At 56.3% G+C, this 26,266-nt stretch overlaps 1 protein-coding gene across 3 annotated transcripts; it reads left to right on the plus strand.

The window, feature by feature from the left end:
• Positions 1–4,166: 4,166 nt before the first annotated feature.
• On the plus strand, positions 4,167–25,758 carry EDN3 (endothelin 3). Of its 3 annotated transcripts, none has more exons than XM_086702608.1 (5): positions 4,167–4,530; positions 5,151–5,439; positions 20,638–20,811; positions 21,761–21,838; positions 24,121–25,758. In XM_086702608.1, the coding sequence occupies exons 1-5, from the start codon at positions 4,479–4,481 to the stop codon at positions 24,122–24,124; spliced, it is 597 nt and encodes a 198-aa protein (XP_086558734.1). In that variant the 5' UTR covers positions 4,167–4,478; the 3' UTR covers positions 24,125–25,758. The 3 variants fall into 3 exon arrangements, with proteins under 3 accessions (XP_086558734.1, XP_086558732.1, XP_086558733.1); XM_086702606.1 differs by having other exon boundaries at positions 24,125–25,758; XM_086702607.1 differs by lacking the exon at positions 24,121–25,758 and having other exon boundaries at positions 4,168–4,530; positions 21,761–22,808.
• Positions 25,759–26,266: the final 508 nt, after the last annotated feature.

The raw sequence follows: 26,266 nt of genomic DNA on the forward strand, positions 1-26,266 counted from the left end.
TTAGCCTGAGGTCCGGGTGGACTGGTAGTGTTCCAGCCAGCATTATTTTTTCCTTCGAAAGTGACAGAATCCCAAGGAAGCTGAAACAAAAAAGAAATGATGAGCTATTACAAATGAAAGGTGTAGGGATAGTACGGATTTCAGGCCCAGACAGATCCAGCTCCAGACAGGACACCAACCCAGTCTCTCCAGCTCTTGGCTCCCCTCTCCTCCGTGTTGGGTCCACCGCCAGGCAAGGTCTTTCTTCAAGGTGGCAAAGATGGCTGCCCGTAGCTGCGGGTACATTTCCTTTCTCCTCCACAATCCCAGTGAATAGAGAACTTCTCTCTCAAGTGTTTTAGCAAAAGTCCTGAGATCGACCGATTCGTCTAACCTCGCCCAGCCCTGAACTGATCACGGTGGCCAAGCAGACAGGATCTATTGATTGGCCAGATCCCAGTCACAAGCCTGCGTTGGGAGTCCCAGGCCCACCGAGCACACGGACGAAGGATGGGTGGCCAAAAATAACCAGTGGTTCCTACAGCAGCCTTCAAGGTTACGGCTAAGGAATCCACCAACGCGCCATTAAGTGGACAGATAATCCAGCAGAAACAGGATGAGGAAGCTTGAGAGTACTGACTCACAGACCACTCCTGATTTTCTCAAACCCTCCTCCCTCCGCACACCCGGCCACCATCAAACCACGAGGGCACATCCTCCTTCCCCTGTCCTCTCTGCCCTCCCCCTGCTGCCCTCTCCCCTCCAACCTGCCCCTCCTCCTTGCCTAGTTTAATGAGATCTTTCCAGACTTCAGTTATCGGCAAACCAGCTTCGTCATCTTGCCGAGTCTCCAAACCACCTTTACGATGACCGCTTCATATTTTAATTCAGGTTACTTTTTTTTTTTTTACTTAAATAAATTAATTTCGAAAGGAATTCTCTTCACCACCACACATGGAAAATCCAGCGTCACTTGCCACAAATACAAGACAAAGGTAAAGGTAAGTGCAACGAGGACATCACCGAATCCTAGGTCCAACAACAGGAACAACCAGATTCAAGAATCGGCATGGAACTTGGATAGACACGTCTCCAAAGAAGACATCCAAAAGGCCAATAGACACGTCACGAGGAGATGCTCAGTCGACATCATTCATCATGTGGGAAAATGCAAATCAAAACTACAGTGAGATACCGCCTTGCCTCACACTCACCAGGATGGCTGCTATCAAAAAAAATCAAAAACGAAGAAACAAGTGTGGGCGAGGACGGGGAGAAACCGGAACCCCCGTGCGCGTTGGTGGGAATGCAAAATGGTGCCGACAGTGTGGAAAACAGTATGGAGGTTGCTCAAGACACTAAAGACAGAATTACCATCTCATCCAGCGACTCCGCCTACGGGCATACACCCAGAAGGGTCGAAAGCAACGTCCGGAAGAGATGTTCGCACAGCCGCATCCATGGCAGCGTTATTCCCAACAGCTAAAAAACATGGAAGCAACCCAGTGTCCATCAACAGGTGCTAAGCCAAGTGTGGCCTATACCTCCAAGGGAATACTATCCAGCCTTCAGAGGGAGGGGCATTCTGACACCTGCTACAGCAGGAATGAACGTTGGGGACATCGTGCTAAGTGAAAGAAGCCAGACACAAAAGGCTTGTCTGCCGTGGGGGAGAGAACACGGGGAGTTAGTGTTTCATAGGTACAGAGTTTCAGTTTTACGTGACGCAAGAGCTATGGAGAGGGGCCCAGCCCATAGCTGCACAAGAATGTGAATGCATTTAGTACCACTGAACAGTGCACTTAAAATGGTTACGAGGGGAAATCGTATGTTATATATATTTTACCACGGTGTAACAAAAGAAGAGTGAGAAAGAGATCCTATGTGGATTCTATGGCCTGCCCGAGGCTCTAAGCCTGTGGCCTCTGCCTCTCAGCTCCAAAAGGGAGACTGTGTGAGAGTGGTTATAGACATTCCGGATCCAGGTGCTCTCCTGGGACTAGTCAGAAGGGCTGAGGAAGGCCAGAAAAGGGGAGAACTTTCTCCCTGGGGAGAGCAGGTGTGTGGTTGACTGTCACGGTGGGCCACCGCTCAAATCGTGGGGCTCAGGTTGCTGACCTGGTTAAGGATCAGTTAAAATTCTCCCTCTACGGACCATCCAGCTGACGTGGCATCTTCTGGCCTCAGCACCCTGTATCCTTGGTTCTCTGTCCCTGCACCTCCTGTGCCATCAAGTAGATGAGAAGCCTCCAAGGGCAGGGCCGGAGCCACGCTGGTCTCCCACAGTGCGGGTGCCTGGTACGTCCACCCCGGCGGTTGGTTTGGGGCCATGCGGCCGAGGGCAGTGGACCCAGCCAGCGGTCTGAGCAGCTCTGACCCCTCCTGGGTCCGGGCACACCTGGAAACCACCTTCTATCCCTTTTCTCTTTTTAGCTGCTTCGTGGATTCGTTTACCCTTTCTCCAGCCATCCCTCAGTCCAAGCCATTTTCCCGTGTACACGAAGGATATTTTAATTCCACGGAAAGGATGATGCTGAAACGATCTACGTTCTAGCCCGGCGGGAACAGAAGATAGCCCTAGCCTTGGGTTTCCCTCATTTTCAAAGCACGGGGCCCAAACACTGAAGCAGAGCCCCCCACGAAGCATCTGTCCTGTTCGGTGACAAATGACCCTCCAGGATGTCTTCCACGCCCCACTCCTCGACTGGGACTCACGGACGGGGCAGCGTGGGAGGGGTGGGGGTGGGCTCCAGAAGCTCCCGCGTCAGCTCAGTTCTGGGGGCTCCGGCAGATTCTGCAGCTTTGAGTGGTGCACACAACCGACCATCTGTGGCGCTCGTGGGTTCCGTGGGTCAGCACTCAGCCGGTCCGCTGGGGCCAGTCCGGGAGGCTGGGGCTCCGGGCACCTCTCGGCTCGTGCGTTCACGTGTCCGTGGCTGGCACTGGCTGTGGCTGTGAGGCCTCAGATTCTCTCCACGTTGGCTGCTCTGTGTGATCTCTGCGTGCGGGCTCGTTCGGGCTTCCTCCCAGCACGGTGGCCGTGTTCAGAGGACTGGTGTCCCGGAGGGAGAGAGCCGGGTGGAGGTCGTGACACCCTTGTGACTTTTGCAGCTGGTTAGGGGAGTAGTCCCGGGGTGGGGGAACGTCAGAGGACCTGGGACGTGTGTTATGTCGACCACCCGTGCCCTCCGTGTGGCCTGGCCCGTGAGCTGGCCATTCGGGGAGTCCCCGGGGAGTCCCCGGGCCGTGCAGGGAGTCCCTGGCACCCCAGTCCAGCACAGGTGCCCAGTGCCAGGTGGAGCCCTGCCTCTGCGTGTCGTCCCTCCCTCTGGCGGGGGGACGCTGGTAAGGGAGGGGGTCCAAGGGCGTCCAGGTGTTCTCAGAGGTCAGCAGTCGGGCCCAAATCCCTGGGAAGCGTTCATTCATTCACTCACCCGCTCCGTTCATTCATTCACTCCCCGACTCTTTGGTCAGAGCTTCCCGGGTGCCCAGGCACGGGTCTCAGGCAGGTGGTACGCGACAGCAACATAAAGCAGCCCTGTCTTCTGTGCTGCCCAGGTGAGCGGGAAGGGCCCTCAGTACTTTGCACTTGGACGCCCTCGGAGGAAACGGAGGGGAAGCCGGGAGCCCTCCGCTGGGCAGGAGGTCCAGGACGAGCTGCCGGCGAGGCCGGGCCGCCCAGACCCGCTAACCTGCCTCTGGGTTGACTTTGCTCCCCTGCCACCGCCCACACCCGCCGGCTCCGAGCTCCCAGGAGAGGCAGGGAGACGCTGCCTGCCGGTGCCCGTGAATCACGAGTGTAAAGTGCACCCGGGGCCTTGGCAGGACGGTCTGTGCCAGGGTGAGGTGTCACTGGGCGACCACGGAGAAATGCTGCTCTCCAGGAGACCCTGAGATAAAAGATAACAGCCTCCCGGCGCGCGGCCGTTAATCGCCGGCAGCGCTCTGCGGTGGGAGCTGCAGGTCCCGGGACAGCGAGGCGGCGGGGGGCGAGGGGGAGCGCGCGCGGGTGCGTGTGCACACGCGCGCGTGTGCGCGAGCGTGCGCCGCGCGGCCTCCCGGCCCCGCCGCGCCCCCCCCCCCCCGCCCCCGGCGCGCCGCCCCCGCCCCCGGCCGGCTGGGTGCGCCTCGGGCAGCCGCGCCGCCCGCTCCCCCCTCCCCGGCGCTGGGAGGCGACCCCCGGCGCGCCCCGGGTTCAAAGGCCCCGCGCGGCAGCCCCAGCCCCTCCGGGGGGCGGGGAGGCGAGGGGGTGGTGCGGGCGCCAGAAAAGCCCGAGCCCACAGCCGGCCCGGCGCGGCGATGGGCAGCGCGCTCTGACGCGTGTGAGCGGCGCAGCCAACTCCCGGCCGGGGCGCGGGGCGCAGCGAGCGAGCGAGCGAGCGAGCGCCGGCCTCGGACCCCGCGGCCGGAGGGCGAGGCCGCCGCGCCGGGCCCAGCGCCCTTTCTCGGCCACAGGCGTCCGTGCCCCCGGCCCGGTGCCCCGCGCCCGATCGGGGTTCATGGAGCCGGGGTTGTGGCTCCTGTTCGGGCTCACGGTGACCTCCGCCGCAGGTAAGCGGGCGGGGCGCGGGCCACTCCCGGCGCGAGCGCACACAAAAGGACCCCCGGGCCGGGGGACGCGCGGAAGGGTGTGTGGTGGGGAGCGGTCCCTTGCCTGGGTTCGCCCCCCCACCCCCGGAGGCGCCCGGGGGCGGGCTGGGGCCGGAGGTTGGGGGTGGGGGCCGAGCGGGGCACCGACCCCCCCCCCGGGGGGGGGCTCTGGAGGTTGCGGCCCACCGGAAAGCCAGAGATGCGGCCGGCGCCGCGGACCGGGTTGAAGTTTTCACGAAGTTGGGAACTTTTCAAAAAAGTTTGCCAACTGTTCAGAAACTGTGCAAAGACGATTGCAAAGTTTTCAACGGGCGCAAGTACCTTGCGGACTTTGCGGAAAGTGAAAATAGCTTGCAAGCTTTTCCCCGAGTCATGCACGCAACTCGTAAACTTTTCCGAAACTGTGCACGTAGCGTTTGCAAACTTTTCAGAACATGTGGCAGAGCTTGGAGGCTTTACAGAAAGTGCAGCAAGTTTGGTTGTCCCTCTCCCCCAGGCTCTTGGGAACGGTGGGGGTGTGAGTCGGGGGTGGGGGCGGGGGGTTCTGCACGCTCAGGAGCCCCTCCGTCTACCTCCTGCAGGATTGGTGCCTCGCCCCCAGCCTGGGGACGCTGGCAAGAGCGGCGTGCCTGGGGCCCCGCCTGCAGCCAGATCCGAGGGGGACATCGAGGACGCGGTGGCCACTACAGCAGTGCAGAGTCCAAGTCCCAGAAGCCCTGGGCAGGAGCAGGAGCCAGGGCGGTTTGGGGAACAGGAGCCTGAGGGGGGTCCTGTGCACCGCCGAGCGAGGCGCTGCACGTGTTTCACCTACAAGGACAAGGAATGCGTCTACTATTGCCACCTGGACATCATCTGGATCAACACTCCTGAGTGAGTCTGCCCGGTCCTGGGTGGTGGGAAGTGATGACAGGGCTGGGGGCTCCCAGGCCCCGCCCACATCGTCGCGCGCCCCCCCCCCCCTCCCCCCCAGCACCTTAGCCCATTCCTGCCAGGTCAGCCGGGAGCCTGCCCTGGCACGGCCCCCAGCTCTCACCGCCCCCCCACCCTGCCCCCCACGCCGCCGGCTCAGGCCGGGTCTGCAGGTCAGGGATGTGTCTCCTATCCCCTTTGAGGGCCTGGCCGGGAAGAAACCCAATCTCAGAGTTTCTGATCCGGTGGAAGGGGGAGCCCTCCCTCCGAGAGAGGTGAGCTGGCCAGAGGGATTAGACACCTGAGAAGTCTTTCTTCGATTGAGGAAAGTTATCTCCTGCCCCAGGGGCTAAATGGGCCCCCCTGCCCCCCGACCCTGCCAGGCTCCAAGGGGTTTCAAATTCCTCGAAAGCAGCGTGCTCTCCAGAGAGCGCAGGGGTGGGCCTGGCAGGGCCCGGTGGAAACTTCCCAGGCAGGGTGAAATTCCACGGGCACCAGGCTCCTTTCTTCCTGGGGGTGCAGTGCCGACTGGTCTTGCCACAAGCTGGCCTCCATCACCCAGTGTCGCCCACTGCCACCTACCGCCACGGACGGCCTCCCTGTCTCCCCTCCAGCCCCTAGGGGCTCTTTCTGTAGGACCAGGGCAGTGCCACCGGGAGTCCTGGGGTCTGGAGTCCACCTTCCAAGGCCATTGGGTAGAGAGTGCGCTCCGCCGTGGGAGGATTTGAGTGTCCCCCATTCACTTACTCGATTTGGGAATCTCCTTCTGCAGAAACATCGCCTTACAAACACTAAAGAGGGCTTGACCTTGCTCTGGTCATCTGCCTCCTGGGCTTTGTCTCCCCAGAGCTCTGAAATCTGGGACTCCGTGTTCGGTTCCCCAGGTGTTCTTGGGATCTCTTGGGACTCCTGCTGGTGCCCTACTGGGGATTCCTGTTGAGGAGCTGGTGGTGAATGGGGACCTTGCGCTGGGAAAGGCGACTTTGCTGCTGTGTTTGGGGCCACCCCGATTCACGTCCCCCACGGCTTCCTTCATCCCCAGCCTCTGAGCACGCTAGGTGACAGCTTTGATGGGCTCACCCGCCACGTTTCATGAGCCCCTGCAGAAGGAGGCACCGAGGAGGGTACCCCTGAGGGGTCGAATAGCTTTCAGACCAGGTGACAGGATCTCTAAGCACATCCGGGGTAGGTCTGGAAAGTGACCCCATTATGCCAGAGCGGCAGACGGGGCCAGCTTCGCTGAACCACCTCGACACTCGCACGGGGGTCCCAGGCTCAGAAGGACCCACGCTTGGTTTCAGTCAACACAGGACTGCGTCTTGCCTTAGCCAGGGGCCCAAGCTGTGCATATAGAAGGAGAAAGGAGAGCCGGCTGAATTAGGGGCAGCGGGCCTGGGGCAGAGGAGAGAGGGAGGGGGGCAGGAGAGGGTTCGGAGACCTCCCCCGTTCCCTGCTTGTCACCGGGCTCCTGGCCGCGGCTGGAGGCCTGATTGCTTGAAATGCGCCCAAGGGGCTCAGCAAAGGCCCTCTGGTCTGTTGGCAGCCGTGTCTCGTAATTCCGAGTTGTCGCGTATGAAGCTGTGGGCCTTTGACTTTTTTAATTTTTTAGGGCGGCCGCCTTGCTGGCGTCCTCCCTCGCGGTTTGACCTCCTCCCCTCTTTCCTGACCCCGATTCGTTTTAAACGCTAGGAAAGAAGGATGAACTATGGTGTTTGAGAGCTCTGTGTACAAAAAAAATGACAGCAGACAGATGGGCACTCTGAAGTAAGACAAGCAAAATCGCTTTCATAGGGAAGCTTTCTCCAGATGCTCTGCGTCCTTCCTTCTTTCCCCCACCACTCCCCTCGCCCGCCTCTCTCCTTCCCTCTCTTCCCTTCCTTCCTTCCAAAACTCTATAGATTGGTAGACAGGTCCGTAGACATCTCGGACAGGACGGGAACGTGAGAAAATGGGCTAGGGACAGGGGACGTGGGCCTTCGGAGGATGGAGGAAGGACACAGCCGTCGAGCTGAGCCAAAGGGGCGACGGTGGAGAGCAGCGAGGTCTTTTCCGGGTCCCTGTCCGTTCGTGCCCCCGCCTCCCGTGGCAGACCCTCCCGGTCTGTGGAAACTTCTCCCGCGTGTGATGTGCATTCTGGCCTCGCCGCTGCGCCGGGAATCGCAGGGGCCTTGATCTTCATGCCTACGTCGAGAGTCTTGACTTTGGGTGACGTCGCGGCGTGTGACGTCTTCCTTCCTGCGGCCCCTCGTGTTGCGCGAAGACGGACCCCATAGTCCTTCTCTGCCTCGGGAGGACATGGGCGGGCGTTCCGTGAGTGTGGTCGCTCGCGCCGTGTCCGAGGAACGGAAAGCTGCAGGTGGACCGTGCGAGGTACCGCCGAGGCCCCTTCTGCATCTTCGGTGGAAAGTCGACGTCCGGTGAGGGCTCGAGAGACCAGGTTCGCGAAGCATCTCGCGGGTGGAATTGCTGAGGGTGTCTGGCTCTGCCACAGACTTTTACGGGCTTCCTTCTTGCAGACCGAGCTCGGCGAGCGCTCTCTGCCGGGTGCTAGACGTTCGGGACCGCCGGTTGGCTTCGCTTAGGTCCGGCCGCCTGGCGCTTCTTCCTGTCTTCGCCGTCACTGAGGTTCGGGTCTGCCGTGCTTCCTCCCACAAACAAGGCTTCTTGTTCCAGCGTGCGTGCACGCTCTCCAGAGGCCCGCACATCCCAGCAGACGCGTGCGGGAATGTGGATTTTTCTCGGGGGGGTGTGGCCCGTGACTTCCATTCAGCCTCTGGGAAGTGTGTGGCCGGCCCCAAAGAGGAACCCAATGTGTCCTGGGCAGGTGCACTTCCTGGGCTTGTGGAGGCGCGGAGCCACGGCACAGGGTGGTCTTCGTGACTCCCCTTGGCCGTGTCGGGGAGCTTTCGCCCCTCCCCTGACAATCCCACCATCGCCCACAAAAACGGGAAAAAAACCTCCAAATCAGAGAAACACATATCCCATTTTAGGATCGTGGAAAGCTTGCCAAGAATACGATAACGGGGGAAGAGGTGGTGAGCAAGTGGCGTGTGTGCTTACACACATGTACACACGGGGCCGTCCTCTGCGAGTGCTTAAGAAACAGAAGTGTCCTCGAGCCCAGTGGGGGATTGTGCTGGGGTCGCCAGAGAGAAAGAACTAATAGGACACGTGTGTGTGTGCATGTGTGTGTGTGTGTGTGTGTGTGTAGAGATGTCCGTGCAAATATGTGCACATACGCCCATAGGAGGCATTCTGGAGGCAGAATTCTTTCCTCGTCAGGCACCCCGGTTTGGTTTTGTTTTGTTTTTTTCCACTAAGGCCTTCGACTGATTAGTTGAGGCCCACCCACATTACGGAGGGTAATCTGCTTTACTCAAAGTCTGCGGATCTTAACCTTACATCTAAAACAAATACCTTCTCGGCAACATCTAGACTGGCACCTGACCAAGTATCGGTACGGTGGCCTGGCTAAGTTGACACATAAAATTAACCCCTCTGTTCCTCCCACTCTGTTCCCGAGAACTGACGGCACCTGCCGTCTGTTCATCGCTCCAAGGACATAGTGAGGGAGAGGCGTTGTGTGCCGTGATGGGGAGCGTGTTTTCCAGACGCAGCTCTGGGCCACGTGAACCGACCAGGGGGAACGCATTTATGAAGCGGGTCGTGCGGATGTGTGCAGTCTCGACTGTGGCGGAAAATCTGGGATCTACGGCCCCTGCTCGTGGGAAGGCACCAGACGCAGGCACTCTGCCCTGTGTCCTGGCTGGCTAGCGGACTGACTTGGGTGTGGTGACCGTCTCTGAGCGCCCCCTGGGTAAGGTGCCAGCGCCAGTGGGACCCTGGGGTGGTGGCCTCACAAGATGACCCGCCCGCCACCCTCGCTGCGTCAAAGCCTGCCACGCTGACTCGGCCCAGCGGGAATGACGTTTGTGTCGGGTTCTTTTCCTCTCCCAAAGAAGTAGAACAAAAACGATGATGATGACGGTAATTAAAAAAACACTTGAACTTGTATTTTAATGTATTTTAGCACAAAAAGGCAACGCTGCCTTCGTCGTTGCCTCCTTTGTCGTTCAAGAAGGTCACGTTCACGTTTGTAAGAAGGCGCATTCCACGCATTAGACCGTCCCAGGGAAATGGACGCACTTGGGACCCCAGCCTCCTGCCGATGCGAGGCCCGCTGCCCACCCGCGGTGCGATCGCCCGCCCCCTGAGTCGGGACTGGGCGTATTGTCGTAGGGATGCAGCTGGTGAGGCGGAGGGTCAGAGTGTTTCTGGCCGTCGTGATAATCACAGCGACACAGATGATGACGACGGTGGCGGCCAATGTTGACAGAGACCGACTCCCGTGTGTAAAGACGTGTGACAGTGACGCCAGAAGGGAGAGGGGACACGGAATATAGTGAATATATCGCCAAGACACGACCATAAAGATAACGGTACCACCTCTAGGCCGGGGCCAGTGCCTCCTGCCATGCCCCATGCTGCGGTTGGGGGGCGCCCGTGAGCAGAAAGTTCTTGCTCAAGTACGGCTGAGGTCACCTCCTTGGACCTGGACCGGCCGCCGCAGGTCTTGCCTGGCCTAGGAGTGGGGGGTGGGGAGGGGTTAGCACTGAGCGAGCCACACCATCTCCAGCCCTCAGTGGCGCTCCTAGAAGGTCTAACTGGCATTGCGTTAGCACAGGGTTGACAGACCTGGGGGTAAAGGTGTGCCTGGCTGCCTCCAGCTGCCGATAAGCGGCTTGATAAGGACACTCCGGCCAAAGGTTATTCCAGGCTCCGTGAGACTTAGTTCCGCCCTTTCGGCCCCTCCTTGCTTTCTCTTGCTTCCCTGTCCCCTTGGTAAATCATTGGAATGTTTGGGGCTTGGCATTCTGTGTAGGCATTGGCCTGGGGCTCCCCTCAGTTAGTGGGGAGGTGGGGACAGCCACCGGGGTCTGTCATTTCAGGATAATGTGAACGGCCAGTTTGGAACCTGTTTGTTAAGTGCCTCATGGCGAGGTCTCCGTAAGGGGTCTGTCTGCGTTCTCCTGTGCTCGCCCGAGTAAACGCCGGGCCTCTGGTCTGCGGGGATGACCCTGCCCAGGAGCCGAAGGGGCCCTGCCAGGAAGCCATTCCAGGAGACACTCTGCGCGCTGGTTTACAGAAAATAATTCGCCTTGCGCCTGCGAGGAGGACACGGGAGAGAAGATGCTGTCAGCCAGACCGGACGTGAGTTTGAACCGCTGACGGTTTTGCTTGACTTTGTGAGCCTTTCTCCCCGTGGGAACCGTGTCTGTCTCCTTCGAAATCTGGTAAATGTTCAGATCCAAGTTTTGAGTTCAGGTACCGTGTCCCTGGGGACACTTCACGGCAAGATACGTCTTTAGGAGTTGAGGGCCTTGGGGCTAAGCCTCAGTTTGTTGGAGAGGTCAGTGCACAGAAGGTGACCTCACTGTAGGGGTCGCTGGGCCCCAGAGCCCCTTTCTGTGCCCCGGGGTGGGTGTGAGTAGGCCGGGGGGTGGGGTGCAGAGGCAGAGACGGGCTTGGTCAAAGCGCAGCAGATCCCCACGATGACAGGGGCTCGAGGCGAGGGGCAGTTTGCTTTTCAGCAAGAAAGCGTGGAAGGAAAGGCGTGACCCCGTGTGACCCCAGGGGGGCGAATTTGGGTCTCTGCTAGATGAAAGGGACCTCACAGCTGGGAACTTGGCCTTAAATCTGAAGGCAGGTGAAAGGCTCTGACATCTCCTGTCTGGTTTATTCCTGCAAGAATTTAAAACAAAGGAAGCTGGGAAGCAAAAGGCGCTTTCCTTCAGGAGGCCCTGTGGCTGTGCTGGGGCCTCGCCCGGCTTTTCTGCTCCAGCGCCCAGGCCCGGGCCCCCTGGGGACCCGCCGCACCGCCGCGCACACCCCCAGGCGGCCCTGCGCGAGAGGCACTCCGCCTTCGGCAGGAGATGATCTCTCATTTCTGTGTCACCTGTCAGGTGGAAACGTGGTGCCGTGAAATGGGACACGCGCACTCTTGCCCCTACTGGGGACAGGAAGGGAGAGCCGTCTTACTGCCAAGGGAGGGCCGCGTGTCCGTACAGAGTTTGGGATGTAAACTCCTGCCCACCCAGCAAGTGTCCCTCGAGCGGACCGACAGCGGGACGGGGTATCTGTCTGCCTCTCTCAGCCGCCCCAGCTTGGAGCCTTGGGGAGGCCAGAGCTTTTGGAGAGCTTGTCCAAGGGCTGGGAGGTGCAGACCTTCCCTTGTTCTCTGGGCTGCTCAGGCCCGACCGGGCAGGAGGCCTCGACACACAGTAACCCCAGAACGGGGCAGCCGGGGAGCCCTGTGTCCCAGCCCAGCAATTTACAGAAGGAAACATTCATTTCAGGAGTCCCTGAGAGGCACGAAGGCCAAAGTGGCAATGGTGCAAATGGCCCATGGCGGGGTGTGTGTCGGGGGGGGGGGGGGAGGGGGGGGACAGCTCCACCCACGCCTCGGGGAGCATAAAAGTTCTGCCAAAGGTCAGAAGCAAGTCAGCGAGAAAGCAGAGGTGTGTGTATCTCTCCTGGACTGTTACCACGGGTGTTGGGCAGGGTCGAGGATAGGGTGAGGCCGGTGACATCCCTGAAGGTGTGCCCAAGCGTCCGTCGTAAAGATGAATGAATGTTAATGCGGTATTTAAAAAAAAAAAAAAATTAAAGCAAGAAATTCATGATCAACAGAGTATCAGCATTTGTAATAAAGGCAGGACTGGACATCGCTTACCCGGCCTGCCCCACTCGCCTTGCCCTGACCCCAACATTGAGTTCTCGGTTGGCGGTAAAGCCCGTGTCTCTACAGGGACTCAATTATTCTTAGTTTGTGATAAGTGGCCGATGGATCAGGGCTACCAAAAGGACATGACCCAAGGACGCAAACAACTAGATCAGGACGAAAACGAGTCTTTATTATAGTTGCGCTGGAGAGTAGGTCTTTGTTCAGTCGGATTTTCCATCCTTACGGTGGACTTTCCTGAAAATTAGCAAGAGCGTCTTCTCTTACTGTGGATTCTTTAAAGGGATGTGTGATGGCGTCTGTATTTTCTTTTTTTATCCCTCTGCAAATACCCCTCCATCCCTGAAAAAGGATCTGCCCCCTATGTTACCTCCACTGTTTCCACTGCTGGGAACTATTTTGAGCCACATCTGCGTGGCTTTGCATAAACTTGTAATGAGGCCGTGCCAGACAGACGGGGAATTGCCCACGTTTGCCCCGGGATCCATTAGGGTCACGGGGGGCTGGGGAAGGAAACCCCACGTGCACGCTTTCGGGCCATACGGGACGGAGGGGAAAACACGCATCTGCAGGGTTCCGTAGACGGCTTCGTGCCCCACATAGCGGAAGGCTTTGTCTCCCCAACTTCTGTTTTGGGCCGTAACTCTCAAAAATCTCACAGCGCACCACGAGCACGGAGCACTTTTCTGCTCCCCTTTCGTTGGACCCCTCGTGCCTGCAGATCTCCTTCCATGGGTGTGTGCTGTGTTTGGGAAGAATGTGCCTGTGTCCCAGGGAGCAGGTGCTGTGATAAAGTCTGTGGCTTCGGGGTTATTTTTCAGCTTGTTTAGATGGGAAGAGGACACAAGAGCATGTAAACAATCTAGGCCAACGCGTGGTGGTGAGACCCTGGAGTCTGTTGGGGGACAGGGACCCCCCCCACCCCGCCGCCCCGCCATTTAGCTGTGGTTTCATTGCTGGAGTGAAAGGTCGGGACTGCTGCGGCCAATGCTGTTTGGAGACGGGGTGATGCGGGTGTTTGGGGATCTCTAGGTGGAGTATGGAGATGGACAGACATTTCCAGAGGTCCAGCCAGCCCTTTCCTTTCTCAGGCTCAGAGGAAAGGTACTCCCCGGGGGCTCTCAGTAAGCTAGTCTTCCGTTTGGACCAGAAACCTGGGTCAGCCTAGCGACCCTCTGGAGTCCCCTCTGGTGCCTCAGCCATTGATGCAACTGGCTTTTCCGTCGTGCCACTGGTGTGGCCAGCAGGAGCTCTTGTCAAGACATAGATCTTTCACTTCGAGGAATCCGGAGACCCCTTCTCTCCAGGAAAAAACCCTCCAGGATGCGCCAGTTGAGGGCAACAATAGAAGTCCGATAAGTCAGCCAAGAAGGCAGTACATTTGGGAGATGGGGTGTAGCCCAGAAATAACGGCTCATTTAGAAGTCACGCCTTCCTTCCTCCGTTCATTCAACACGTACCTATTACTGAGATAATTGAGGTGTTACTGAGCAGCACGCTGAGCCAGGTGCTACATCTGTGTGCGGAAGTGAGCAAGACAGAAATGATCAGTGGTTCCGGTTGGAGAGGCCCACTTAATCCTGATCAGGAGGGACAAGAAGGAAGCCAGTAGAGATGTAGAATCGACCATCATTCTTGGGTCTTAGTGATGGGGATCAGCCCTTCGCAGACTCTGAAAATGTCTCTTATACTCCCAAACAAACAGCCAAGTCCTGGATAAGCTCAACCTTTTTTTTTGGGGGGGGGTGGATGAGTGTCCTAAAAAATAGTTAACCACCAACACACAGCGCATTGCCGACTTTTGATATTTCTAAACACTGGAAGATCACTGGGTGTTTTCGAGGCTGCGGGAGGAGGAATCTCCACACGGGCTGGTGGCCGGGCGAGCGGTCCGCCTTGGGGTCTTTCGACGCTAAGATGCAAGGATTTTCTGCAGGGGAAGCAGAGCTACAGATTGCCCGTTCATTTCACGTTGTTTGTGAGCATAAGATTTGTGTCGTCCCCTTTCGAACCAGAAGGCACGTGTGTATCTTCTGCTTGTATAACAGGGTCGCTGAGGAGCTGTATTTCCTGGTCTGTTTTCTTTCCTGGAGGCCGGAAGGGCCCCCTGGGGGTTGTCTGGCACGAGGCCTGGCCCGCAGCAGACTTGCACAAGCATTTGACGGGTGGACGGGGGATCGATTCGCTGGAGGCGAAGGCTTCCGAGGTGGTCAGCTGAGAGTCTGGGGCTCGGCTCCGGGCATCTTGAAACGGAGGAGAGTGAGTGGTCCGCCTGCTTTAACCTGCCCAAAGCGCGGCGTGATTCAAAGCAAACATTTCACAGTGGGCACACCTGGAGGGAAAGGACTCCAGCCAGCTTAGTTTGCTGGGTTTTGTCCTGACTCTGAACCCACTCTTTTGTGCTTTGTTGCGACGGAGAAAATTTCCGGCAGCTGGAGACACTCTGGGTCTTCCTGTTGAATCCAAGAGGTCACGGTCACTTCAGTCGCAAGAAAGTGAGTTCCGGATCAGCTGGCCGTCACTGGTCACCAGCCACAGAAACCTAGTCTAGACTAATGTGGCATAAAGGACATTTATTGGAAGGACACAGACTGAGAAGAAGAAGCGTCAGAAGCAGGAGGGGGACCGGGACTGCGGGCCCAGGGGCTCAATGGGATGGACAAGGCAGCGTGGGGCCCCCTGGGAAACGGTAGCTTTCTGATCTCGTGTTGCCCCACTCGGGTGTCTTGGGAGAGACAGGATCCCATTTGCCCAACTCGGGTCACCTGCTGAGTCCTCAGGGGCAGGTGAGGCACATTGATGGACAGTCTCGCCGAGACCTCACACGGGAGGGAGGGATAATCCCCCAGAGGAAAGGTAGGCGCTTAGATTCCAGGAGACAAACGCAACCAAGCTTGGCCTCAGGCTCTAGAGGATTCCAGGCTTCCAAGTCCTTTAAGAGGGGTCCTCCTGTCTCTCGGCTTGCGTCCCCGCTGCCTTCTCACCTTTGGGCTCAGCAGGTGCACTGGGTGCTCGTGGAAGAGAATGGCCATAGCCCGTGGCTACTCTCTCCTGTCTTACTGGTCCAGAGTTCTTTCTTCACAGTTCTCCCCGGTTAGGGGGACCAAGGCAGTGAGCGAAGGTAGGTCACACTTTCTTCCTTGCCCAAGAAGACATTCCTAAGCTCGGGACTTGCCTTCTGTGGAAGGAAGTTCGGGAGACCTGAGATGGGGCGGTCGTTAGAAGGCGCACTGGGGTTGAGAAGTGGTTTCTCCGGGGAGTGGCGGGAGGTATCTGATGACCGTGTGGGCTGCGGGGTCGGCCGGCAGGGTCACACCTTCTGTACAGTATGTTCCCTGGGCCCAAGGGTGAATCTGCCTTTGCCTCCCCCTTTCAGAAGGAAGAATGGGAGCAGAGGAAGTAGAGCCTCAAATTGACATTCCGATGGAAGTGAAAACAATCTGTTTGTGTCAGAGACTGGAATGTGGGCTTTTTAAATTGCAGACGGCTCTATTTATAAAAATGGTATCGAGGGCTGATTTTGTCACTCTGTGACATGTGTGTCCTGTGACCTGTCTGACCCGGTGCTATGGGACAGGCCACCAGACTCAGATGCCCACGAGGGCCGGACCCGTAACACAAATGAGCAGAAGGAAAGGTGTTTGCAGGGATTGGGGCAAAACAGAGCGTTCATGCCCCATCTCTGACTTTGTCACTAGGCTTGTGATGACGGTTGAGCCATGTCGGGGATTGGGGTTGGTGTTGATACAGCCTCTGGTTATCTGAGAGAAGCTGGAAATCGGGATGTTCACTTTCATAAAAATTGTCAAATGAAAAGAAAAACCCTCTGTTGATTGGATGAAACCCATAAATGCCAAATTGCCAACCCCTGTGGTGGATTAAAGCTGTGTGTGAACAGGGCCACTTTGTCTTGTCTGTCTTGTTCATGGATGTTCACCCAGAGTCCAGTCCAGTCTGATATGTGCTGAATGCTGCTCAGTGGGGTGGGGGGAAAAAACTGGGTTTTCAATGACAATTTGATAAACTTTCCTGGGAGATTAGAATTTGGTCAGTGAATCTCTTTTTTGCTGCTTCTGGCTGGCCCCTGCGAATGTCTCTATCCCTCCTTTAAAGTTCAGGTATAGGGGCGCCTGGGTGGCTCAGTCAGTTGAGTGTCTGACTGCGGCTCAGGTCATGATCTCACGGTTCATGGGTTCGAGTCCCGCGTTGGGCTCTGTGCCGACAGCTCGGAGCCTGGAGCCCGCTTCGGATTCCTTGTCTCTCTCTCTCTCTGCCCGTCCCCTGCTCATGCTCTGTCTCTCTCTCTCTCAAAAAATAAATAATAAAACATTAAACAAAATTTAAAGTTCAGGTATAGAAGCCAGTTTCCTAATCAGAAAGATGGAGATAACAAATCCATTTATATGAGAAGGCAACACTGAACTTAAAAGCAGAATCTTAAAAAAAAAAAAAAAAGGCAATTTTCCTTATTTTAAAAACTTCTTGCAGAGAAAAATCAAGCGCTTCCTGTGCGCTATCCCCCCCCTGTGATAAACTTTCCTGGGAGATTAGAATTTGGTCAGTGAATCTCTTTTTGCTTTTGGATTTGGATTTGGAAGTTTAATATTTAACAACATTCGTAGATGACATTTAGGAAAAAGTGGTAAATAAGGAACACCGTGATAAATAACACTGGCACCGCCGTCCCCCATCAATAAGGAACGTACGTAGGTGGCGGGACAGCTTATTGCACAGACAGATACCATGTGAGACGCCGCGTGTGAAGGTACGCCGGAAGGGTGTTCTGTCTTGTCTAAGAGCATTTGGATTGGTCTTCTCGTCTGCGTCTCCTTTGTGTGGAGCTCTTGTGTTTTAACCGAAACCCGAACAGAGGAAAGAGCTGCCTACTTTTTGCAAAGAACCGCCTTCTCCAAACCCTGCTGTTGAGCAGTGGGCTAAACCAACTGGCCAGAGAGGGTGCTGGGCAGGGGTTCTGAGCCGAGTGGACTTCATTTTCATCGGTCCACCATTAGGTGCTTCCAATTCGCTGTTCAAGAAACATTAAAAAGTGCGAACGGGCACCGAGACGAGTGAAACCCAAGTGCTTGTTGGACGGGCCGTGTAGAAGGACAGAGTGGCCGGAAGGAAGCATGGCAGAGGACGGCATTGCTGCGCCTTATGGCGCTCTGGCCCCTTACTTGCCCGTCTTTATTGCTTGCTCACACATCTCAAATGCAGGCGGGGTGGGTGGGATTTTCCTGCCTGCTAACAACTCACTTGAATTCCCAGACCAGATGAGTAACAATGAGAGCTATCGTTAGTTTACTGCTAGCTTTTTGCTGACTGTTTCATTATGTAGTGCAGCGTGTCACTCAGTCTGTCCAGCAGCCCTTTTGCAGGTCAGGAAACTGTCAAGAGGGTGGAGTTATCATCGTGTAAGTGCTTTACGACATAAAATGCAGTCACCAGCTCAGCTTTCTCTGTGCTTTGTGTACCTGGCACGTACCTGTATATATTGGCTTATAATGTCTCCTTGACCTGGTTTCGTAGCCCCGGAGTGTGTGAACTCCTGAAGACCTTCCTGTATCCCCATCACACTTAGAATGATGCTAGGGACATATATATATGTACGTATGTTTTGTACGCATATATATGTAATGCTTGACAAATGTTGGAGATTCTCATGAATTTGTATATATATGTATGATATCTATATGTAATATATATGTATAATACATATACATTATACACGTATTTGTATAATGCTTGGCAAATCTTGGAGATTCTTTGTAATGAATTTGTGGTTATTGAACCTTTTAGGTTGGAGAGGATCCTGTCTTATCAGACTGGATTCTCACAACTCCTCCCATTTGCTCAGCCTCGTGCTGGGTCCATGGCAGGTACGGCAGAAGAGACCAGACTTCTCCTCTTGAGGAGCTGGTGAGTCACCTTTAGATCTGGACCCTCAGGTCCCCTGCACTGGGCCCTCTGGGCTACAGGGCTGCCTCTGGCCCTCCTCTGGCCACGTCTCCTGCCCCATCCAAGGAGTCTATGGGACTAAGTGTGTACCTCTTCTAGACCGTGTTCCAGGTGTTCAGGATCCTGGAATCCTTTACCCAAATGTCCCCAAGCCCACTTCCAGGGCCCGTGCGGGTATCTTCTGGAGTCTGGCACCCAGGGATGGCACAGGGCTCCAGGCACATCCCCCAAGGTCCACAGTGTGGCCAGGGGGTGGATGAGGCCCCCTTGGTGTGGGACTGAGTGGGATGGAAGAGAAGGTGTGAACCTCCTTGGGTGGCCATGCTCCAACACAGCTCCAGGATTCTAAATTCAAGCCCGGACGTCCAGGGTGTTTTGAAGCCATGTTTGTTCAGGTAGGAAGGTAGAACTATCTTACTTAAGAGCTTATCAGGTTAATTTAAAACCTTCAGATTGTCGGCCCATGCCTCCATTGGAACTGGAGCCTGGTTAGAGGCCGGCTTTTCTGGGGTCTGGACCACCTTCTAAACCCTTCGTTTCTGCAGCCTCTACCCTCCCCAACCCGTCCTGGAGCTCAGCCAGCCAGCCAGGAGGGGGGTAGCATTCTTGGACCCCCAGGGCTTGGAGCAGGGGTTTCCAGGCTTAGGATGGGGGGGGAGGAAGCGGAGGGGGCAGTGTCTCTCTGGGAACATTCTTTGAAAATTGCAAGGACTCATTTGCATACGAGGTCCTTGCACTTGACTGCTGGGAAAGCGCTTAGCTTTGCTCTATTAACAAATACCATGTTGCCTTGTTTCCTTGCTTGAAACACTTTGGAGCGTTTTCGCCGAAGTCGAGTGGCTGTGCACACGCAAATGCACCATCAGCTGACGGCAGTTTCAAAATCGGAAGTCTTGCCGTTGATGGAAACACGGGAGCGTTGTTACTCCTCGTGTGTAATTTTCACCAAGAAATGGGGACCGGGTTTAATGTCAACACTTTGAGACTTAAGGCGGCCCTATTACCGGAAGAACATACCTTTAGCCAGATCCCGCCTCACGACAGTCTCTGTTGTGCTGCCATCCCACTCCTGAGAAGAAATGGGATTTTAGCAAAGGTTCGGCTCAGAACGGGACTGGGTTCTGCTTGCTTTCTCCATTTTGCGAGCCAGTACCGAGGGCAGGAGGCAGCCACCTTCTACCCATTGGGAAGGAACCCGCCACAACGCGGAGCACAGACACAAGAAGATGAATGGGGAGGGGGCGCTCCTTTGCTCTGGCCTCCGACCCAGCGGGGCGGGACGTTGGAAGTGGGTTCCAAGCATCAGGTCGCGAGGGGGCGCTCCCACCCCCGCTCCGCCCCCACCACCCCAAAAAGACTCCATGATGTTGATGTGTGTTTCAAATTAAAGTAAATCCAATTTGATTTTATTTTGAGAATCCAGAGAGGATGTCAGAATCCCCTTTGAGGCGGGTGATTGGTGATGCTCCGTGGGGCTCACAGAAACCAAGGTGGCTCATCTTGGAAAACCAGGCCCTGTTGGAAAAGTAACTTTTGGCCACATAAGCTTTCTCTGGTTATTAGCAATTTGTCCCCCAGTCCCGTTCAATGGTGCTAATGAGTTAAGCATATGCTTTTAATTTTTCCCACCACACTGCCGCCTGGCTGTCTTCCCCCTTCTCTGGAGAGTGATGGTTTGGATGTAGATGAGCATAAGGAAAAGACAAATGTTAATTGTTCCAAATGACACCGACAGCCTCGTCCAGCTCCAGCCGTAAGTGAGACGGGTAAACGTTTTCAGACTTTTAAATGAGATTTTTTAAATAAGCCTTTCCCCAAGGACAGTTCCATCCTTGCCTCTGATGTTTGTGTATTCGAGGAAACCCATGTTTGGAGGCCAGGCTGTGTCCACAATGGCCATAATTACATTTGTGTATTCCCGTTAATGCAGACGGCGAGGCGATGTGCGCACACGAGAAATTGGCTGTTGGGCAGGCAGGGCACGGCCGGCCTCGGGCTGGGAGCTGGGCAGGCCTCTTACTGATATGGATGACCGGCCCCGGGCGCTCGCCCAAGGACGAGGCAGACCAGCACGCATGACAGCCAGAATGTCAGTGTCCGGGGTTCGGGCCCGGGAAGACAGCCAAGAACCGCCCTCGAAGGACCCGGGACTGGGGGCGCACCTCGAGTGCTGACACCTCCTCCGCCAGCGCCGCCCACCGTCCTACCCCCTCGGCCCCAGCCCCCTTGCTGGGGGCTTGGGGAAGACGGCTGAAAGGTTCCCTGCACAGGTTTCCTGAGACCCAGAGCATGGGGGACCACGGGGACACCAGTTCTCAAGGTGTCGCTGGACCCCACCTCTCTTGCTGGATCCACGGTCTCCCAGCCCTGGCCAGCTCCGCCCCCACGGATGCCCCCGGAGTGGGGAGGCCCGTGGCGCTCGTCCACACGCGGCCCTGACGCTGCTCTGTCCTTTGCAGACGGACCGTGCCCTATGGACTGTCCAACTACAGAGGAAGCTTCCGGAGCAAGAGGTCCGCGGGGCCATTCCTGCAGAGCCCACAGCCGTCCAAGCGGACGCTGCGCTGCGCTTGTGTGCGGAGTCGGGACAGCGCCTGCCTGCACTTCTGTACCCGCACCCTGGCCGTCAGCAGGTACGACGTCCCCGTCACACTCACCCCCGTGGTGCTGTAGCTCCGGGCGAAAACAGGCTGGGAGAGTCTGACTGCCGCGCGGGGCTCGGGGCCTGGGGCAGGAGGGCTTGGGTGCGCCCTGGCTGGTGTGGTCCAGTGGGCCGCACACCGCACGTGGGTGCCCTTGGCTCCGGGGATGGGGGCGGGCGGGTACCGCGTCCGGCCCCCTTGCTGCCTTTCAGAACAGAGCCCGCAGCGTGGCCCTGGCCACGTCTGGTCTGCAGACACACTTGTGGACCGCACGGCAACTTTGCCAAAATCTCAGTGAGTTGCCAACATTTAAACGTTGAAGAATTACCCACCCTTGCCACACGCGTATTTGTAGCTTCTCGAAGAGCCGCAGATGGGACGATCTGGTCGCAGGAGGGCCCCGCGTTCCCTCCTGGCCAGTATAGGCTGGAACTGAGGGAGCCACTCACCTCTGAGGGAGATGTGCTGCGTCCATTCCCCTGTGTTTGCACATCACCTCACTCTGGGGACTCCTTGAGTTTGAGACCCTGTAGCCCTAACTCTGGCTGCCGGAGAGAGGTTTGTGACTCGGTAGGGACCCGGCTAAATGGGCAGACCGCGGGTTTGACGTGGGACGACCGTTGACACGGGCGTCCGCTCAATAGGCAGGTGGTGGCCTTAGTAGTCGGGGACCCAGGATTCGCTGTCGGAAACCCCAGGGCCAACTGCGTTCTTCTTGACTCCTAACATCTGATGAATCATTGAGGGAGTAGATGCTCTACTTTGGTAGAAATCCACCCACTGGGGGCTCAACCTTCAGAAACCGTGCCTGAGACGTGGTCTTTGGGGAATGTGCTACCGTGCTCGTTGGTGGGGAAGAGCAGGTCCTGATCTGACGACCGAAAACCAGCCAGACAGAAGTACAGGTCGATTCATCCAAACCAGCTCTCTCTCCCCCCAGGAACTCAAGGACAGCAGAAAATCCTGACGAAGAGGAACAGCCAGCCGGCGGTGCCGATGGAGGCCTGCGTCCGAGGAGGTGAAGATACTTTCTGAGGCGTCACACCCTTGGGGACAAGGAGGATGTGGTGGCGAGTGATCTGTGAGGGCAGCCGGTGGGAGCCCCACCACGCGTGGGGCGCTGCACCCACAGAACCGGGCCTCTGGTAGACTGTCCCTGGGGACAGAGCAGGCTGAAGCTGTGGTCACTGTCATTGCCCTGCCCCCGGCCAGCCGCTCTTGTCACGGGAGTTGACCCCTTGCCTCCCTTGTAACTCTAGAGCAGTGACATCCGGCTCTGGGTTTCGCTGGGCCTGGACACAGCTTGCTGACCCTGCTGCTCGGAGACACCTCCCCCCGCCCCCCCAAGCCCCGCCGCCTTCCCTGCCCAGGCTCATCTACCTGGGCCCATGTTTCTTTTTCCCAAAGCAACGTGTGGTCTTTACCACCCCCCACCCCAATCATTTCTTGTTTTCAGCAGCTGATTCTGGATGGGGGGTGAAACCTGGCAGCACATGGTCTATGTCCCCCAGTCGGGCTTATGATTTTTTTTTTTAACCTGCTTGTCTTTTTTGTATGAGAGATTCTGAGGGTTTCCTGCAGCCAGACTCGGTTTACTTGTCATTCTATCAATCAGAAATTGTTATTAGTGGCTCGCCTACACATGTGCAATGGGACGGTAATTTATGTCCATAATAATAGCCTGGAGGTGGCTTGGGTTCCTACAGGGACTGATCAAGGGGAGATTAAACCCTGCTCAGTATACAGGAGGCTTTCCAAACCGGTGGCAGTCGCTTCTAGTCGTCCGGAGAGATCCGTCAGCATCTGTAATACGAACGGAGAGGAGGGGGGCGGGCGAGGCGGCAGAGAGAGGCCCCGGGAGAGCGTGAGTCAGGCCCCAGCTGGTCCCTGCTTTGCCTCTTTTTGCTTTGTTCTCTCTCCCTCACCCCAAACCCACGCTCCTCTCGGCGAGGACGGGCTGTGATTAAAACCATCCATCCTTTACATCATTTATTCATTCACTCATGCATTCATTCAGCAAAGATGTGTGGTGCACCTGCGACATGCCGGGCAGCGCTCTGGAAGTCGGGGACGCGGGAGGGGACGAGGCGGAGGGGCTGCGTTTGCGGAACTTACAGAATGTGGGGAGCTGACCGCAGACAAATACACTTGTCCCCCCTCCCCCATGGGGGCTTCGTTCCAGACGGACCGCGGACACGCCCATAGGTACTGCATTTTTCCCTACACACACACACACACACACACACACACACCCCTCTACCAGGATGTCGCATTGATAAATCAGGCACAGGGAGAGAGTAACTATGATACCTGGTCATAAAGTAGGGCAAGTATGGCAATCTCCTGTAATAAAAGTCACGTGAGTGTGGTCTCTCTCTCCCAAAACGTTGGGTTTGTACTCACCCCCCTTGTGACGAGGAGAGGTGGTAAAATGCTGCGTGAAAACGTGAGTGAGCTGAATACACAGGTCTGTGACACAGCGCGAGGTTACTGTTGTCCTCCTGACGCTGTGTCGGAAGGAGGAACATCTACTTCCGGGCCGTGGTTGACTGTGGGTAACTCAGGAAAGCAGGGTCGGGACAGGAAGTGCCAGGGCTGGGGGTTGCAGTTTGGGATTGGGCGGACAGGGCAGTCTCCTTGGCAGAATGATCTGCAGGAAGTCAAGGGGTGAGCCAGGGGGATGATGAAGGGGAGGAGAGTTCAGGGAGGGAGAACAGTAAGTGCAAAGGTCCTGTGGTAGGAATATGCTGGGTCTGTTCAAGGAAGGCCAGAGAGCCCCGCACGGAAAAAGCGTGAAGTTGCTTTTGCTGTCGCTGCTCTTAACTGTTCCATTGAACGTCCAGAAGGTGAGGAAGCACGCACACGTGTCCCCACTGGGGCCTGGAAAGGAGACTCTTCCCAGGTTTTCACGATTCACGTAAAGCTCCCCTAAGAAGCTTTATGTGGGAAGAAAAGTCTTTTCTTATAAGCCACGGTCCCCGCTTTCTTGCAAGACTCGACTTAACAATTCCCAGATAAGCATTCTCAGATTGGAAGCTGCCACAGTCCTGAGCTTGTGATAATCAAAGACGGGACCAGGCTGTGGGGCGCACCTCCCAGTGGCCGCCTCTGCTGGTGTGATTCATTCACACCTTCCCGGGTGGGTGGCAGGCTCTGAAATTGCCACGAAGCGCTGGTGGGAAGGGTCACTTCAGAGCAGGGGACAGGGCTAGAGAGGGAGCTGAGAGATGTCCCCTTTCCCAGCCGTAAGCGCTCTCCTTCATAACGAACCTCTTTTTCTCTTTTGCCCCTTCCTCCAAGATAGGCTGAAGTCCGGGACCGACCAAGCGAGTGGGCCTTAGGCCTCCGGCATCACGTGCTTGCCCGGCGGTGGGCCCCCCGCGCTCTGCCTCCCCCTCTGCTGTGTCAGGAACCCCTGCGGACACGGGCCAGCAGCACCCCATCTCTGGGAGGCCTCAGTTTCCGCTCCTTCCCGGTTCACGTTCCCAGCCTCTTGGAGGACCAGCAATGAGCTTTGCCTGGTGGGGGGAAAACCCACTCAGAAGGCCCACGCTTAACAGTACACCCCTCACCCAAGAACGCCCCAGCCCCAACGACCCGGTTTCTCTAATGGGTAAAATGATCCCAGATGTGCCCCAGAGCCTGACGCCCGCGGCTCGGGTTTCATGCAGGAAATTGTTTTTGGAGCGCCGTGGCACATCCAGCCGCTTGCTGGCTTTTGCTTCTCTTGGAGCATAAGTGGGCTCCAGGCTGACTTTGCAAACGTAAACACGCGTCCCTTACAACCGATGCGGCGGGAGCATGCGACGCTCCCATCCTGACATCCAGAAGGCACGCGCAGTGGGCTAGGGAGGGCGCCAGGCGTCGATTTTGGATGCGGAGCGTAGCTTTGCAGGAGTTGAGGACTTTGAAGCTTCTAGGAGGATTTAGACAGCGATTTTCAGGTGTGCACGGTACCCACTAAAAGAATGTATCTTTGAGAAAGGACGAGAGAAAAAAGAAACCTTGATGTTTGTGACGAGGAAAGAAGAACACGAGTATGTGTGGGCTTTGAACCCCGACACGTGCGGCTGCGAGCCTGTCCTCGATCGGGTGCCCTTCTGAGCCCTCTGCGCACAGGCAGGCCAGGCACTTCCCAGAGAGCCGCAGTAAAAGCCGCCGGCCTCCCCTCCAGGCCATTTGGGTGAATATTCGCTTTCATGAACAAATGTGGATCTTTGGGGAACGGCTTCAAAATAAGCCACAAATGCAAACTCTTTGTAAATTATGTAAATTCCTATTTATCTATGTAATTGGCAACCACTGGGGATTGTAACGCCCCGCAGGTCGCGATCTGTTTCCGCTGTGCTTTTTACGGCCGGCCCAAGATTGCCGTGCGTACCCGGCAGAGTATTTGGTGCCAACGTCATTGATGCAGATGCCCCCCCCACACACACACACACCCCCGCCCCCAGTTGGCAGAGAGATGAGAACCCACATGGGAGGCATGCCCAGGTCACCACGCGGGGAAATTTAAGGTGGTGAACGACAGAGCGTTGGCCTTGACCAAATGCTAAATTCTGCGTGCGTTATTTCATGAGCTCTTACGGATAGAAAAAGTAGTACCTATCACCCCGAAAAGGAGGGCAGTGCTTTGCTAGCAGGACTGTGTACAGTTTAGAGAAGCAACTATTTATTGTGAAACTCTTTATTTCGATTCCTTTATGTGGATCTGTTCAAAGTAAAGCCACTGTGTATATATAGACAGATTTTAAATTGTGTTCTGGATCCAAACGCATATTCCTTAGAGCTTGAGTTACATTTTTAAAACGCATAGGCACCGTTTGGCTCTGTGGCAGGATGCTATCTTGGAGAGAAAGTCATCCGTTGTGCCAACACTCAGAAAATACTAACTGTCAAATGCATAATAAAAAAAAAAAATCTAGAAGTTTGCTCTGATTTGTGGGTTCTTCTCGCTGGTGTTATATGCCTGGTTACACATCAACTTTTCATGGGCCTCTGGAGAGCATGGAGGGAGTTATAGTCCAGGAAGTAGAATCCATCCGAAGTCAATTAATGAGGGAGGCAAACAAGTGCTGCTTGGATTTTAAGGAGGGGGATTTGCGGACCATCCGAGGAAGAGAAACAGCCCAAGGCGGTTTCGGAAGAGAGAAATTTGGGGAGAGAACTGGCTCCTTCCTCTGGCACCTGTCCCGTTCACCTTGGTGGCACCGCAGAGGCCATGGGAATGCCAGGACAGGAGTCCGGGGACAGAGCGGTCACGGTCAGCAACCTGCAGTTGACCTTCTCAGCCTTTCAGATGGGCATTGTCTTTCGCTTCGCTGCTCACGGTTTGTGGGAGTGAGTAGGCTCAAGTGACCACGTTTTGTTTGATACTCTCCACAGGTTGCAATGGTTTTAAGCCTTGAGGACGACAAGGGTGTCTTGGGCGGAGGGGGTTGGAAGC

Source organism: Puma concolor, chromosome A3 (genome assembly GCF_028749965.1).
Source record: "Puma concolor isolate L17-30 chromosome A3, mPumCon1.1.hap2, whole genome shotgun sequence".
Classification (NCBI taxonomy): domain Eukaryota; kingdom Metazoa; phylum Chordata; class Mammalia; order Carnivora; family Felidae; genus Puma; species Puma concolor.

Excerpts from the sequence above, each read along its gene's own strand:
- EDN3 (XM_086702606.1), top strand. The coding sequence starts at position 4,479 with ATGGAGCCGGGGTTGTGGCTCCTGTTCGGGCTCACGGTGACCTCCGCC. Across the intron at positions 4,531-5,150 it reads CACGGTGACCTCCGCCGCAG|GATTGGTGCCTCGCCCCCAG; the intron begins GTAAGCGGGCGG and ends TACCTCCTGCAG. Across the intron at positions 5,440-20,637 it reads ATCTGGATCAACACTCCTGA|ACGGACCGTGCCCTATGGAC; the intron begins GTGAGTCTGCCC and ends TGTCCTTTGCAG.